At 30.8% G+C, this 16,972-nt stretch overlaps 1 protein-coding gene across 1 annotated transcript; it reads right to left on the reverse strand.

The window, feature by feature from the left end:
• Window positions 1-7,470: 7,470 nt before the first annotated feature.
• Window positions 7,471-9,599, reverse strand: LOC112285094 (uncharacterized). The gene is made up of 3 exons (XM_090252211.1): window positions 9,477-9,599; window positions 8,330-9,224; window positions 7,471-8,162 (listed from the first exon to the last, which is right to left on the reverse strand). Exons 2-3 carry the CDS (start codon window positions 9,208-9,210, stop codon window positions 7,829-7,831), a joined length of 1,215 nt encoding a protein of 404 aa, XP_090108337.1. The 5' UTR covers window positions 9,211-9,224; window positions 9,477-9,599; the 3' UTR covers window positions 7,471-7,828.
• Window positions 9,600-16,972: the final 7,373 nt, after the last annotated feature.

Genomic DNA, 16,972 nt, shown 5'->3' on the forward strand with positions numbered 1-16,972 from the left:
TGAATTTTCATTCATGGATGATTTTTAATTAATGGATGAATTTAAATTAAAATAAAATAATATTAATATTAATAAAATAGAATAAAGTTTTAAAAAAATTAATAATATATATACATATATAAAAAAATTAAAAACTAAAAGAAATTTTTTTTGTGGCATTAAATTGTTGAGTGATTTAATACTGTGAAGGTGAATTAGTTATAGACTTTTGACTTGATTGCTTAGATTATTTAAAAAGAATAGCCATTCTAATTCAATATATTACCACCTTTGAGTGATTTCTTAGTCTTTTTGAATGACATAAGAGTGTATTGAGATTTTCTTTTTTTGAAATTCATATCCTTGACAATTTAACAAGAGTCTTAACTCATTATTCTTGCCTTATTTTAAAAGTGAGTGGATTACTCCACTTCTATTGTTATATTGTGAAGGATGTGGATTACCCACCTTTAAACAAATTATTAAGTTTTTTAACAATAATTTTTTTCTTAAAAAGAATGGATTATCTATTTGTGTGGAAATTTTTATTTATTAAAAGTTGTAGATTATCTTCCTTTAATTTAACTTGTGGTTTTGTTTTATTTGAAATGGAAGAAAAAAATCATAGGTGCTACATTTGGTGGAAGTAAGAATAGATTTGCAACTATTTCAGATCTTTACAAACTTGTAAACATTCTTAAGGTAGAAATTTCATGCACCATTAATACCAACCATAGAAATACTAATCCTACGCCTACAAAAGAAGTTCATAATCTACATCAAGAAGTTGTATAATTAAAAGAGGCAAGTAGATTGACCTTATGACCAAATCTAAGAAGTTTTGCTACTACAAGTACAACGAGGATAAAGATTAGTATACCGGAGAAGTTTGATGGAACAAGATCAAAATTTTGAGGATTTTTGCAACAAATCAAGCTCTATTTAAGGTTGCATCCCTTACAATACCTTGATGGATTTACTAAAATTAGATTCATTTATATACTTTCTATGTGGAAGTACTCTCTCTTGATTTATACCTTTGATGAAAAAAGATTCACAATTCTTTTATGATTTGAATTTATTCTTAGATGTATATATGGCAACATTCAAAAAAAGTGATCAAAAAAGAATAGCAGAGATCAAGCTCATATCTTTAAGATAAAGATCACAGTTAGCCACTATATATGGTGTTGAATTCCAAAACCTCATTTATAACATGGAATAGAATGATAAAGCCCTTATTAATTAATTTTGATATAGATTGAAGAATAACATCAATGTATTGTTATTAATAATATCAAAAAAAAAAACTTTAAAATAATTTATTGCTCAAGCCATTACTTGTGACAATCGATTATTTGAAAGATGCTAAGAATAAAGACTTGATGTGAAAAAAACAAGTCAAGTAATGACGATAGCTCCTAAGTTTTCAAAAACTTGATCATTAAGGCTGAAACCAATGTAAATTGTTATAATATGTTTTAAATCCATCATGGAGCAAAAAAAGACTCAATATTGTTGAAAAGATTTTTACTTATATTATCAAAAAATTAAGCATATTATTCAATATTATCCAAAAAAATAATATAATTACAAAATAAGGAGTATAATTGCCAAAGAAGATAATATGTTAGAAAACGAGTTTCTTCAGTTATAATAAGGACTATGTGCCTAGAATCATGTGCAGCATCTAATAAAGGTTCTTTTCTTTCTTTAAATCCCTCTCTTTATTTTATAATAGATGTATGTTTAGGACCTAAACATGACAAAGTCTTTATATTATCAGATTCAGGAGTCTTAACATGTTTTATAAACAAAGACTTTGTTAAAAAATAAAAAAATCTTTTAATTAAGTAAATTAAATCTATACATGTAGAAGTCATAAATAATTATTTTTTATCTTTTAAAGATATTATCCATGAGATTGTTCCTTTAGATGTAGTAATTGAAGATTATAATAATATAATAATAATTAATATAATAAGATCTCTTTTTAATCTAATTATTTTAAGATTATTATATATAAAAATATATAACCCTCAAATAGATTAAATTTCTCATAATCTTAATTTTTTGGTAGTTTAATCTAAAATCTTATTAGTGAAGTAGAAATATATAAGTCTAATATATCCAAATCTTTACTGATAGTTGTGAGAATTTTTAAGCATGTTGCAAAAGAAAGATCATCTTTTGATATATATGCCATGTTTATTTTTGATAGTGAAAAGATGCCAAGTGGTATTTCTATCTAGTATTAAGATTTTAATGACGTTTTTGAAAAAAAAATTCAAATATTCTTATAGAACATTGATTTTATGATTGTTCAATTGATCTACAAGAAAAAATTCAATCACCATTCAGACCAATCTATAACTTATCATAATATGAATTGGTTTTATTAAAAGAATATATTGATAAAAACTTAGCTAGAAACTTCATATGCCATTCAAAATCTCGAGGATGAGCTTTTATCTTATTGGTAAAGAAAAAAGATGGATCTCCATGGAGATTTTTGTACAATCGTGGATCTATGACAAAGAGTTTACTATTGTGGATTCATTTCAAGAATGGAGTCATTATCTAAAAAGTGCCCTGATTCCAATCACGATATATACGGATCACAAGAACCTCAAGTATTTCATGTTGACACGTATTTTGAATCATTATTAAGCCCATTGGAGCATGTCTTTATTAATGTTTGATTTCAAGATCATTTATCGATCCAAAAAATAATAAGATTTATTAAATGATATTTTTAGCTATTTTTATCTTACAAAAAAGAAGGAGGTGTAGCTTTTGATCAACAAAAAATAATTTTCTTGAAATCAAAGCATTTTCATCTTCAAATAATATAATCAACATTGATTGTTAATTCAACCTTTGTCAAGCAAATTCAATCAAGTACGTTATTTGATCTTCTTACTCAAAGTATCAAAAACACTTTTTTTAAGTGTCATGATACTTCCAAGTTTGAATTTAAGAATAATCTATTATATTTGATGAACAATTATCTATTCCAAAAGGTGAAGCATGATTACGTGTTCTTCAAACTTATCATGACTTTTTAGTAGCTAGATATTTTAGATACAACAAGACTTTGGAACTAATATCTAGAGATTTTTGGTGGTTTCAAATGTGAAAAAAAATTAAAAAAAAATTATAATCATGTGATATTTTTTCAAGTTCAAAAATTCTTTGTCATCAATCTTGTCAACTTCTTCATCCATTATCTATTTCAAAACAACCATAGTCTTTTGTTTCTATAGATTTTATTATAGATCTTTAAATCTCAAGTTTGTATGATTCTATATTTGTAATAGTAGATCATTTTAACAAGATGGCATATTTTATACTATATACAAAATCTATTATACATGAAGAAATAGCTAAGTTTTTTCTTGCCAATATCTATTGCTATCATGGATTATCCAAAGATATTATATTAGATAAGAAAACTCGATTTGTATCAAGATTTTAGAAAATTCTTTTCAAGATTCTAAAGATGGATATAAAGCTCTCTTTGGTTTTTTATCTTCAAAGTAATAGACAAACAAAATGGATGAAACAAGTTTTGATATAGTATTTAAGGTGTATCATTAACTATCATCAAGATGATTGAACAATTCTTTTACTATTGGCATAGTTTACATACAATAATTTGATATATTTTTCTATTCAACAAATACATTTTTTTACCAATTATAGATATTATCTATGACTTGATACTTTTAATTTTTTAAAATTTGATAATCTTACAATAAAAGATTTAACAAATTATTTGTCAAAGCTACATGCAACATTAAAGGTGTAGTTAAAGGAAGTTCAAAAATGACAAAAAAATCAATGTAGATACCTATTACAAAGAACAATTATAATTCAACATAGATGATAAGGTATGATTAGTTCATCACAATATCAAGACTGCTCATCCTTGTGACAAGTTAGACTATCGTAAGCTTAGACCTTTTCTTATTTATAAATAAGTTAATCCTATTGATTATTGATTATTAATTACATCTATTCTAGTCTATGAAGATCTATCATATATTCTATATATTTCTTCTTGAGCCATATAAGACACTAAATATCTTAGAAAAAAGATAAATGCCACTTCTTCCTATAAAAATGGATGATGATTAAGAATTCAAAGTGGAAAAAGACTTAGATTCAAGGCGCCACCAAAATTAATACGAATATTTTATTCATTTGCACAGATATGATATTAGTAAATATACATGAAAACTAACAAAGAATCTTACAAATACAAAAAAGAATGTTAACGCTTTTCATCAATGACATTTATCAAAATCAAGTTGAAGAATAAAAAATCATTGTTATAAAAGAAACAAGATACAAAGAAGATAGCAATCTACCTTCTACCTTTGTTTGTAGCTTCTATGTATTTGTCGTGCTAAAAAGATGAAAAATCAAAAACCAATAGATTCAACTGAAGAGCTATCATTTGCTAAGTTCTCAAATGAAATATTGTAATTTTCACAACCTTCAAGGTGTCATAATCAAGATGAAGATCTTCAAGAATTGTCACAATTGCATTCATGCCTATGAAGATAATAATAGACCTCCATTACAATGCTTAGAGAATAGAATTGCACCTAGTAGATAGGATTGTAAAAAACATGAAAACAAAATATGTAGCTAGAAAGAATGCCTTCTATATTTGTACTTTGAGTAAATTATGTGGTTTAACAAAGAAGACAATTCAGCTTAAGTTAAGGGTCACCTTAAGCTAATTACTTATTACTTTTATGACATTATAACTGCATAATCTAGAGCTAGTCCAAGTACAAGACATGCATTAAGATATGTACTACTCCTCCTTGTTATCTCTCTCTTTTATTCTTATCAATACAATATGAAGAGGCTTTATATCAACAATGGGTAGTTATTTCTTAATCAAGCTTGAAAAGAATCTTTAAGGCAAGACTCTAGGTTAGAGCCAAACTAGAACGTGATCAACTAAAAGATGAGGGGTGAAACCTTCTTCCCTGGATGATTCACAAACCCTCTCTGAGAACCACAGCCAAAAATTTAGAGGAAAACACTATTTTTGGCTTTCGTTTCCAGCCTCTTCGGCATGGAGACATCCAGAATGAACAAGAGCTTTGGCGTGAAAATGCAGTGACTTACGAGCAAGACTAACATCGAAAAATCTCTCCCAAATTCATTCAAACGGTTATCACCCGTGATCAAGAGCATGAACGGAAATCATTAAATTCGAATTTGAAACAGCGGACCGTTTTGGACCAGATCTCTCCCGATTACCTGGACAATTACCCATCTCGGTGAGAGACAATGCCAGTTGTGTGAAAGCCGGCGCACACATCTCCGCCCAGCAAGTCGCCCGGACTCACATTCATCGACTATCTGAGGTGCTTCGACATGAATGCCAATCCTGACACGCACCGTATCACTGTAATTACCACAAGCAGTTGATGTTTCCAAACTCAGCCCAGGATTTATGAAAAGCATTCTCATTCAACACACCGAAGTACTGCTGCCCTGTCAGCTGGTATTCACCTTTCTTTCAATTGTGCCCTCGACCAGTCATGGCATGCATCGTTTCGTTTCGATGATCGATCCAACTACATGTCTTTCGTGGAATAACATGGTGCTACAGTTAATATTTTTTTTCAATTCGCATATGTTTAGCCCGACAAGCTTTGATAGCTTGCGTGAGAACAGGGCTTACGACTCTCTACACGATCATGGGCATACCAACACGTTCTGCAACGACAGAAACTCATTAAGATTTCATGAAAAATTAGTTCATCTTCTTAGTTTCGAAAAAGCGGTAACAGCAAGTTACAAGAAACACCCATTACTTGCATTCAGCACTCCGCTTGGTTCATGAAACGTCAGAGCCACTCCAGAATGAGTATCAGGATCTCCGAATTCAATGGTCACGTCGAAAGTGGCACGATATCGTAAGGTTGCTTAAATATGTTCAAAGTCAGAGCATTGTCTCCGAAGTCCACCCAACGCAATCACATAGCCCAATCTAATCGACAAATTCAACACTCCACACCACACATAACACAGAATGACCACAAGCTATGGAGCACGACTGAGGGTTCAAGGGCACAAACGCGTCCTCAGATACCACCCACAGAAGATGCACCAACTTCAGAACTAATATATCAAAAAGAAACAGCGTATCCGCCATCGTGGATATTGACAGATATCGGTTTTCCCCTTGTACGTGTAGATTTTCACAGGTAGGCAAAACTACACATGCCCTCACATGCCTTGAGCTCGTGTACTGCACCACCTTCAAGAAGCTTTTTCGTTCTTGGAAGATACAGTACACTTGGATTCTATCACCGAAACCACAATAACTGCTGCAATTTCTAGAGTTGAATCAGGCTACACATGTGTCGTTGACCTAATAGCCAGTTAATGAATTGATTGGAGAAGCTCCACTCGGCCATTAAACCTTTAGCGTGCGCTTAAAATCAACGTTAGGTGGTGCAGTGCAGCTCAAGTACTGCTCCAGAAACAGAGACATGACTTCTAGTAACAACTACACAGCGTTACCTGCTGTAAGTGCGGGTTACAGGCAGGCACTTGTCCACCGATTTTCACATTTCTGGTTAAGGTACACCCTACCAGGACCAATGGCTGAGGTGTAGGGCGTTGTACACTATATTGGTCTACTCTTTGCTTCAAAATGATCCAAAAAGGCGCTGGGATTTCGAGCATTCCAAACGTGGTATTTACAATAGTTTAGTGGACGTCCCCAAACGTATTGAAACTCAACTAAAATTTCCAGACTGTAAGAGTGATGATTCCGTAGAGGTAACAACCCGTACACACAAGGTGCTTCACATCGTAGTTTGCTGAAGAATATCCCAAGCCAGAGAGCAGCAACGGCTAAAGAATCGTTATCAGAGGATGAAGTGGAGAAAAGAAATCTCTAACATATTACGTTGGGTTCGCATATCCAAGTGGCCGGTTTTGAACGCTTGCCGAAATTTCTAGTGCAAAAACTCAAGATTGAGAGTCTGTTAAGAATGAGGCAGAGTATCCTTCAACGAGCCTGGTTGGTCGGTAAATCTAGATATGGAGATTTCTATTGGAATCGCAGAACTAAAGGACCGCCATTAATCCAGTCTCCAGGATTAATAGAGGAGAACGCTCCCCTCATTCAGAGACATCGTCGCAGATAGTCTCTATTCAGTACCAACATATATCCATACCACCTAGACATCATAATATATCACCTTCACTCCTTCGATGATGAGCATTAGAATCCTGACAAAAGCCGAATAACTGTGCCATATCTACCAACAAGCTGATGAGATCAAGCCAAACCATTCCCACACCATAAACTGGATCTTTCACAGAATGACAATTACCAGAACCGCCACCTTATAACATTTAAGATAATCACAGTACCCTTGGCAAACCCAAAGATGCACCTTCACCTAGGGAAACAAACCGTGAAAATAGGATAGGAAGTGGCGACGCCAATTATTTCAAGTGAAGAGAAAAATATATAACAATCATTATCAGCCAAGCCATACAGCCAGAATTTACACAACCAGTCACGAATGACGAGCCTTGGCATCACCCGTGCGGCCTACAGACCTTGCATCCTGGTACAACAATCAAAAGCTCATCGTTGAGGAACTTATCAATATCACCGGCCCAACGGAGTTTTAGTCAGTAAAAATACAGTTCGACACGACGAAGAGTGGCCATTAGGGTTCCATGAGAGAAACTAGTCCATCCCGCTAGGCAGACATTAAGATTTTTCTGGCAGCGAAGAAGAGGGGCGAAACAGGAGGGATTGATAACGAGAGGGGAGGAGGAAGGATCCTGCAACCTCCTAGTTGAGGCACTCGTCGGGTCCGTACGCGTGATTTTGGTTCAGGAACTTCTGGGCCTGAACGCCGGATGCCGTCCTGGACGACAGAGCTCCCAGGAACTGGTCGATGACGGCATCGTGACGGAGCGCGTAGTTGGGCATGGTGTACGAGTTCAGCAGAGCCGCTGTGCCATGGCTGAGCAGCTGGCTGTACCCATCAGCTCGGTTGTCATAGAGAGCCTGGAGGAGCGTGGTGGTGCCATAGACTTCCCCGGCCTTGGTTCCAAATGCCTGCGCTACTTGCGTGTTGATGTTGAAGAAAGATGGCCATTGATTCGTGTGCTCCGCCCAATACCTAAACCAATACCATTGGAAATGAAAACCCTACGAGAGAATGTCATCTTACATGCAGAATTTCAAATGTGCCTATAATTGTTTCCTTCAAGCACGTTGTCCGATTAAAGCATTGGCAGATGGCATTGGAAGCTACAGTTTAACCTCACAACAAGGGAGGAAGCTTACATGTTAGTGCAGCCATGGCCGGCAGTGGCTGCGGGGGTGTTCTTCCTCAAAGAGTTCACCCGGGAGGTAGTGCCGTAAGTAGCCCTGGAGATGTCGTTCGCGTTATCTCGATTTTCAAGGCTAAACTGAGAGAAGGCGTTGTCGTCAGTGTTGTCCTGGCCCTTGAAGCTATTGTCACCAAAAGTGGCCGGCGTGTCAGGCTTGGCAAACCTGAAGGCGAAGTCAGGATCGCTGGAGGGAGACCAGAAGACGGAGGAGGAGCCGGAATGCACCGGGGTGTTGGCCTCTTCTTCCCTGTGGTTGCTGAAGGGAGCGTCGTTGGAGGAGAATGACGACCCGAACTCGTCACCCTGGTTCTCATGCTCCCGAGAGTTTATCAACTCGTATGAGGAAGGATACCTATTCTGGGCATCGGAACCTCGATACACGGGGACATCAGTAGAGTAGTATGTCTCTCCCGAAAACTCTTGATGATGCGCATTGTAAACCTCTCCATCCTTGGCATCGTAAGTCTTCTCCTTGCTCGAAAACCGATCGCCCGTGTCCGGCACTGCATGGAAGCGCGTGTGGTGCCCCTGAGCGAATTGATCATGCGCATTCCCGTCACGCGCCTGACCATATCCCGGCGTCTCCGAGAACTTGAAGTCAGGATAGTTATTCACCTTCTGCACGCGAGAAGCAACCGGCACCTTGTCTCCCGACTGCGAGAACTCGGAACTTTCGAAGTTGTGTGGCTCCACTTCAGCGGTCTCCTGAACCGGCGACTCATGAAACTCAAAGTTCGGGTAGTTGTTGGGCTTGATCTCCTTCTCATAACCCACCACAACGTGTGACAAGCACAACGCGACCACCACAGCGACGAACGCCCGCGCGGCTGCCATGGCTACCTGCAGGACTGCACTGAAAGACACTGATCAGAACTACCGAGAGACCCTCACGAGGCAACGCACAACAACCACTTGATGAAGACGACCCCAACAGCAGTGGTAGAAACGCCCTGGGTAGCTACATGTAGCCCGCGCAATGGCGCCAGCCAGCTGCTGCTTCAGGTGCAGGGAGAGGGGGGGGATCGTCCTTGCGCTGACTGATGAAACAGCAAAATTAACTGCAGCACTCTTTAGTCACGGCGCGTAAGGGACGCATGGACCTGGTGGTGGTGGTGATGATGGCAGAGCGAGGAGGAGGGACAGGCAACGCGGCGAGGGACGGAGAGGAGGGAGGGGGAGGGTGGTCACGGAGGATGCGACGAGACGTGCGGTGGATGGACTGCATTGAATTGCGTCTGTCTGTCAGGGTGCCATGCTCCGGTCTTTATCGATTGCGGTACCGCAGTTGCATCAGTGCTGGTGACAGCGTCCTGGCCTTGAAATGAATCCTCCCACCCCACCCCATCTCCACACTCCATCCTCCATCCTCCTCATCCCCTAGTTTCAAACCCACCCCCACCCAATTGTTGTTATTATTATTATTGTTATTATTTCGTGTCTCGTTCGTTTCCATTGCCATCTAGCGTAGTGCCGCTTGTGGACAAACTTGCTTGATCCTGCTGCAATGCAGTCACGGCATATCGCCGCTGATGCTTCCCGAACCTCACCGGACCCGATCAGATCCCTGGCCATGCTCACACTTACTTACTTACTTTCTTACTTGCATGAAGCAGTGTCTCTGTGTGAGTTTGTTTGATTTGGCATTTGATTTTGTTGTTGTGATAAGTTGTTATGTTGCTTTTCATTAGTGATATTCATGTTGGGTTTTGCACTGAATGCTTCTGATCTCGTTGCCTTATTTCGGGAATATCAACTGGCCTGCTCCCGCTTGTATCATGCCTGGTGCCCACCGAGTATCCAATGCTTCCACACTCCCACATTTATATATATATATAGATAGATAGATAGATAGATATGTTGGCAATGTGTGTGTGTTTGTGTATTCATATGGCGAGCATTTAATGTCATATTTCTCTTTGATATATTGAGATATAATAATCATTTTATAAAAAATCATTTCATTAAAGATTTAATGCTCCAATCTTTGTTGCATTGGTTGGTTGATCTTGGTTAGACAACCCTGTTTCTTATCAATTAAAGTTAGATTTTAAGTGATTTCATGTTAACTATTTTCTATTTGGCTACTTTTATTGACTTTTTTCATTTGACATTCCTGATCTCATTCCATCTTTGGTATGCTCAATAACAAATTAAATGCTTAATTAAGCATCAAATCATAATATTTTTATTGCATGATTTCCTTCATTAACTGCTCCTGACAACCAAATCAAAACTGCTTCTTTTATATTATTCATTCCATTTTTCACTTACACAATACTGCAAATAACTACAATTTTTAATTGCAACAGGCTGAAAAAATTTGTGATCTTGAAATCAATCATTAAATATAATTTTTTTTTATAACTGTTACTCTTTAGAAATTTCATGATTTATGAATCTTAGATTATTATTCTACAATTTTGAGGTTAACAACCAAAAAAATAATATAATATTTTATTTTTATTTAAAGCATTTTTTTAAAAATACAGCTTTATAAAAAACATGAAAAATCATTCGTCTATGAATTTTATGTAACTGTAGAATTTATTTTATTTTGTAGTTGTAAATGAAATTTTATTTATCTACTTATTATTTTCAGATGTTTGATGTAAATCCATAGACTATGTGGTATAATAGATAATAGGTACAGTAAGTGAAACTTTTGAAATAAAATAAGCTTCGGGATTCTATTCCAGTAATTAAATCCATCAATGAAAAGTTTGGTATTTTTCAAGTAGGTAATTTTTTCTAAAACAAACAAAAATATATAAATTTATTTATTTACTTTTCCCTTCATAAAACGCATCCTCTCAACATCTAACGTTTAATTTTTAATTCGTGTTCAGAATAAAGAATTTAAAACATGTTATGTAAAATAAAACATATAATGTTGTATATTATATTGTAAAGAATATAAAGGATATGTTTCAGACTAAGAGACAAGTAAGTGAAATTGCATCTGACAAAGCTTTCGAGTATGTTGACACTTTTAAAACTTCTTCTAAGCTTCAAAATATTTCAAAACATTTTTCAAATTTATTACTCAAAAACTAGATGAAAGACATTGAGTAATATTAAAAGGTTGTTTAAGTTTTGTATCTTCAAGTAAATATAAAAAAGTTAAATCATGTTTACACGAAATTGAAATGTTTTTATGTAATTCATGCTCAAATGATATTTTAAAAATCAGATAAAAGAATATATTGCAATCAAATCACAGTTCTTTTTTCGGTTGTTTCATCCCTCTTAATTCAACCAATTGAATTTAAAATTTTCATTCTACACATAATTATAGTAATCATTTTATCATTTTAGTATAATTTTTTAGTCGAGTATTTAATATGCATCTAATATGTATAATTATGTACAAAAAAAAGGAGAGCTCTTCAGTATTTTAACAGTCAACTTCTATGAATTGGACATCTACCGTCCCAGTGTTTTTATGTCTTATATATATAAATCTTTGAATCTATATCTTAAATCGTTTCATATTGTTTTATTAGCAAATGGACTCTAATATCAGAATCAATTGAAAACTATTGTTTTATTGAGCATACAGCTCTTTTTGGATTTTGAATTTTCAGTTACAATTGCATAAAGTTAACATAACTGTGCTAACATTTATAACACCTCACATGCTCAGCAAGTCTGTTTTAATGTGTTTTGGTTCATTTCAATTTCTACTTATAATTTAATAGCGCAGTAAACTTTCTCGATATATATATATATATATATATATATATATATCAATGTTTGTAATTATAGGGAGTTATTCTGTGACAAATGAAATTGACTTTACAATATAAACGTATTTCTAAGTGTAGATATAATAATAACTATTGCAGCAATATTTTGATTAATTTTTTGATTTTATACACCTTTTATCAGCATTGAGAAGCTTGTAGGAAAGCAACCTTGTTTTGTTCATAGGATGATAAAATTTTAAATTTCAATTATTTTTTCCTCTATTTATTAGCAACAAAATAATATTGAAACATTGTAGTAGAAGTTGGTTTCAATAAACAATTCCTTAGAAGGGACACAAATTTGTTATCGAAGTTGAATGTGAGCATAGAATATTGATCTTGTAGGTACAAATATCATAAGGACTTTGGCTCTTGTATTTACTATATTAGTGGGATTAAGTTTCATTACAAAATTTGGTTTTAATGTTTTCATAATTTTCAAGATAAATTTTAAGTCAATTTATAACAAATTTATTTTATAATTTCATTAAAACTCCAAAATAATACACCTTCTATATAGTGGTTCAATTAGGTCATTTTCCAAGGTATAAAATATACAAGTAAAGTCTGCTATTAGATGTCATCTTTTATAAATCATTCAAAAACAATTTGTCTATTAAAAACTAGTTTGTTGTTTGATCAACAAATAGTTTGAACAATTACTGAAAGTTTTTAAAGTTAGATCTTCAAAAAATATAATATCAAAACTAAATCTATGATAACTTATTTAAATGATAAAATCTTTCATGATACCCAACTTTTTGAATTGTCTAAAACTAGACTGAAATATACAAGTTTTAATTTTATGATTTTTCTTACCAATAATAAAATTAATATCTAATGCAACACTTAATAATGTTATACGATTTGTTTTAGGCAAGTAAATTTAACAATATCTATTTTCAATCATTACAGTGAATAAAACTGCCTTGGTTAAAGCAATAAAAAAATACTTAAGATAAGAAAAGTTCAAAATATGGAATAATTATTTTAAAATAATTGATGAACTCATAAAAATATTAAACATTTTTAAATTTTATTGTAAAAAAGTTATAAATATTAATAATTAATTTTTTTACTCTAAAACTTAGATTTTTTATTTTAAAATTTTTGGTGTCATAATAAAAGGGATTTTAAAACGATTAAAAATAAATAAATAAGACACTTATACATATTATCATTTTTTACATTTTTCATATTATTAAAATTATGTTTTATAAAATCCTTCATTTTTTTAGAGATTATTTTTGCCATTGAAAACAATGATTTAAAATTTATAAACATATAGCAATTTTGTAAATATACATAGCTATTACATACTGTACAATAGGACAGGATAAATTGGTTTCTTTTTGGTAATTATCATTGAATAATTATTTGGCATTATAATAACCAAGTTAGAATTTGAAGACAGATTATTTTGAAGACTTGGCAGCATATTGGGTCTGCTTAAGCAAAATAAATTCATTATATATATATATATATATATATATATATGTTAAAAAAATAAAATAGCTAATTGATTTATGCTTTTTATTTTCTGTCTTAAATGTACGTAAATAAAAAAAAATAAAAATGGATTTATAAGTCTAAAACTATGCTTTATCAATTGTGGCTATTGGTATTGGAGTTCAAAGAAAACATAAATTAATATTTTCTATTGTAATTAATATCTATCTAGTATAAACACAACTTATCTATTTTAAATTATTATTATGATATAATTGAGATACATTTTATCCAAGATTGATATGTACTTGCTTAGAATGTTAATTTTATTCTTTTAGGTTAATATCTGTTTTTCCCGTTTTTATTATCAAATGATTTTTTTGAAATTATTTCTACTCTTTCCATGAATATTTTCATGAAATTTAAATCACACTATTATATAATATATTTGTGTTTTATACAAATTCTATTTGTTTTAAACATATACTTATTATCACATTTATTAAAATGTGAAATTTATTAATAAAATCGAAGATTCATTTACACTAAAGATACTCCAAAATCCTACAAGATATGTTTTAAAATAATTACATGCAAGAATAAACAAGTAAATAAAACTTAAAATTAATTACATTCCTATTTAAAACTATCAAATTCAACACACAATTTTAAGATTTTTTATACAAATATATAAAAATATATATATATATATATATATATATATATATATATAGATTGCAATAGATTTTTTTTTAAAAGAATTATTCTCAAGTGCTTTTATGGAATTTTTCTAAAATATTATCAAAACTTTAGAAGAATTTTATTTTATTGTATTATTATCTATATCTGTTGTAATTTAGCTTTTTGATCTATTTTTAATATATATTTGTATATATATGTATATATCCTCTATAAACTGGTTTTAAAATATCTAAACTGTTTTCTTTTTTTATAGAAACGCTGTAAGATTTTTCTACAAATCATTTAGCCTAATATGATTAGCATATTCTTAGATTTCCTATCTAGGAATAAAATAAATATAATGGATTTTTCTTTACTTTTCTCTTATATACATATACATATATAAAAATATTCACGCACAATTATTGCAGAAAATGTTTTTGAAAACATTCTAAAATACATATATAAACCAATGATTCTTTTTTTTATATACTACATTTATAAATATTACCACCTTTATGAGTTTTTTTAATTTAGGATCCTATTCTTTTTTTTTTTAATAATATGCTTTGTTTTAACTATGTAAACGTCTTTTTCTTATATATCATCTTGTTTTGTTATTCAATTGGTTTTAGATAGGCTTATAACTATGATTTTAATAGTCATCATACTACTTGATAGCATATCTTAAATGGAATAAAGACCTCTATTTTTTATATCACTTTAAACCTCCTACTTAAAGTTGGGCCTATTAAAGACTTCAAAATGCTTAGAGTAATCTAGTTTTGAAGAAATTCTACAAGCTCAGGAGAAATAGCCTTTAAAACATTTAAATTTTTAAAATGTTATTATGTTGTAGAATGTTGAATATAATAGTAGAAAAGAGAGTAGTTGTGTCTATATATCATATGACTTAAATACCAATGGCAAAAATATCTATGTTTATTTAGTATCTTTTAAGAGTTATTAGTATATATTTGATTCATTTTTATTTAATATTCTTTATATCTTTGGTAAATTTTTATTTAATATTCTTTATGCTATTGAGTATTTTTTTTTCTTAGAATGTATTACATTTTGGTTTTAAAATATTATAGAAATTCTATATTTAGTTTTTTATATTTTATTTTTTAAATAATTTCAAATTTTAATGTATATAATTACTATTTTCTAATTTTTAAATTTTCTACTATTATTTCTTTTATTTTTAATAATTTTCTTATAAGGTATAAATTCTACATTAAGTATTCTAACCTTATTGGCTAAAAAATCAATCTTCTTAGATTGTTCACAATAGCCAAGAAGAGCCTTAGGTAGATATGATGTTTTCCATAATTATGGTGTTAAACTTTCATTAGATTATTTGTAATTAAGAAATTATTGGTCAAATATATTTTTTTGTAATAATATTTATTTATAAATTCAAATATCTTAATTATAAATCCATTTTCAAACACAAATTCTTTGACTTTTGAAAAACGTCTTCTTCTTTTTTTTGAAAAAAAATATTTATAATTTGCTATTATACTCTATCTATTCTTACCACTACTTCAAATCTATTTTCATATATAATTAAAGCTTAAAAAACTACAAATATTCTTCTTTCTATTTCTTCTTTATATTAAAAATATTTTTACTTCTTTAACAATTTTACTCTTTTTCTAAAAAAGAATATGCATCATACGTCTATTATCTTAATTTCCATCCTACATATTGTAATATGCTAAAACACTAAAATATACAATATATAATATACAAAAAATAATAAATATATAATATACATTTTATTAAGTTTTATGCATACTATCTTAAATTTTGCATTTGTACATGCACCAAAAAACTTATTTTTGGGTTAATGGTTGCATAGAGATTCGTTTTTGTCTTGTATCAGTTTTATCTTTGTCTTGTATTATTACATTATTATTGTTATTATGGTGATTTTAAAGCCACACTTTACTGAAGCCATTTAAACTTCTTTAATGTCTTTGAAAATGATTTTTTAAGGCTCTATATAGCTAATACATCTTAGAATATTATTTATAATATATTTTTTAAAATTTTAAATAAATTTATTAATGTCAAGGATTTTTCTATATGTTCTTGATTTTTAATTTTATGATCAAAGTTAGGTATCAAATAAAAACTAGATTGAATTTATAAATTTCTTAAATAAATTTAGTATCTAATTCTCTTATTTAAGTAATGAAATAGTCATTTTAAATTTCTTGTTAATCATGAACTTGTAAAAATATCTCTTAATAAATTCTAAAATTTACACAAGTCAAAATTTAGCATATAATTTACAATATTCTTTAATATTCATTTTTATAATATTCTTTTATATTAATTTTCATATTTACTTGCAAATTTTAAAGCCTTACTTTACTGAAGCCATTTAATAAAATATGCTTTATATTTCTAGTTATGCCATTATCTTCATAATTGTTTTTAGCTTCTATATTTGATTCTTTTTGTCTCTTCAATTTTGCATCTACACTTAAATCTTCTAAACTTCATGAAGTCATTAGTCTATACATGTCTTTACACTACTTTCTTTTATTATTTATTTTTATTATAATATTTTAAAGTATTTATTGTATTATAAAGAAAAATATTTTTTACTCTTTCTTCCAACCATCTATTATATAAAATTACAATATAAGTTTTTTTTATTGCATATTGACTTATTATGTTTTTATGACAGTTAAATTTTATTAAGG

This window comes from Physcomitrium patens, chromosome 7 (genome assembly GCF_059467195.1).
Source record: "Physcomitrium patens ecotype Gransden chromosome 7, ASM5946719v1, whole genome shotgun sequence".
NCBI classification, from domain to species: Eukaryota; Viridiplantae; Streptophyta; class Bryopsida; order Funariales; family Funariaceae; genus Physcomitrium; species Physcomitrium patens.

Bases quoted from the DNA above. Each gene is read 5' to 3' on its own strand.
- LOC112285094 (XM_090252211.1), bottom strand. From the start codon at position 9,210: ATGGCAGCCGCGCGGGCGTTCGTCGCTGTGGTGGTCGCGTTGTGCTTG. The intron at 8,163-8,329 runs GTAAGCTTCCTC...GTATTGGTTTAG, and splicing joins GGCCATGGCTGCACTAACAT to GTATTGGGCGGAGCACACGA.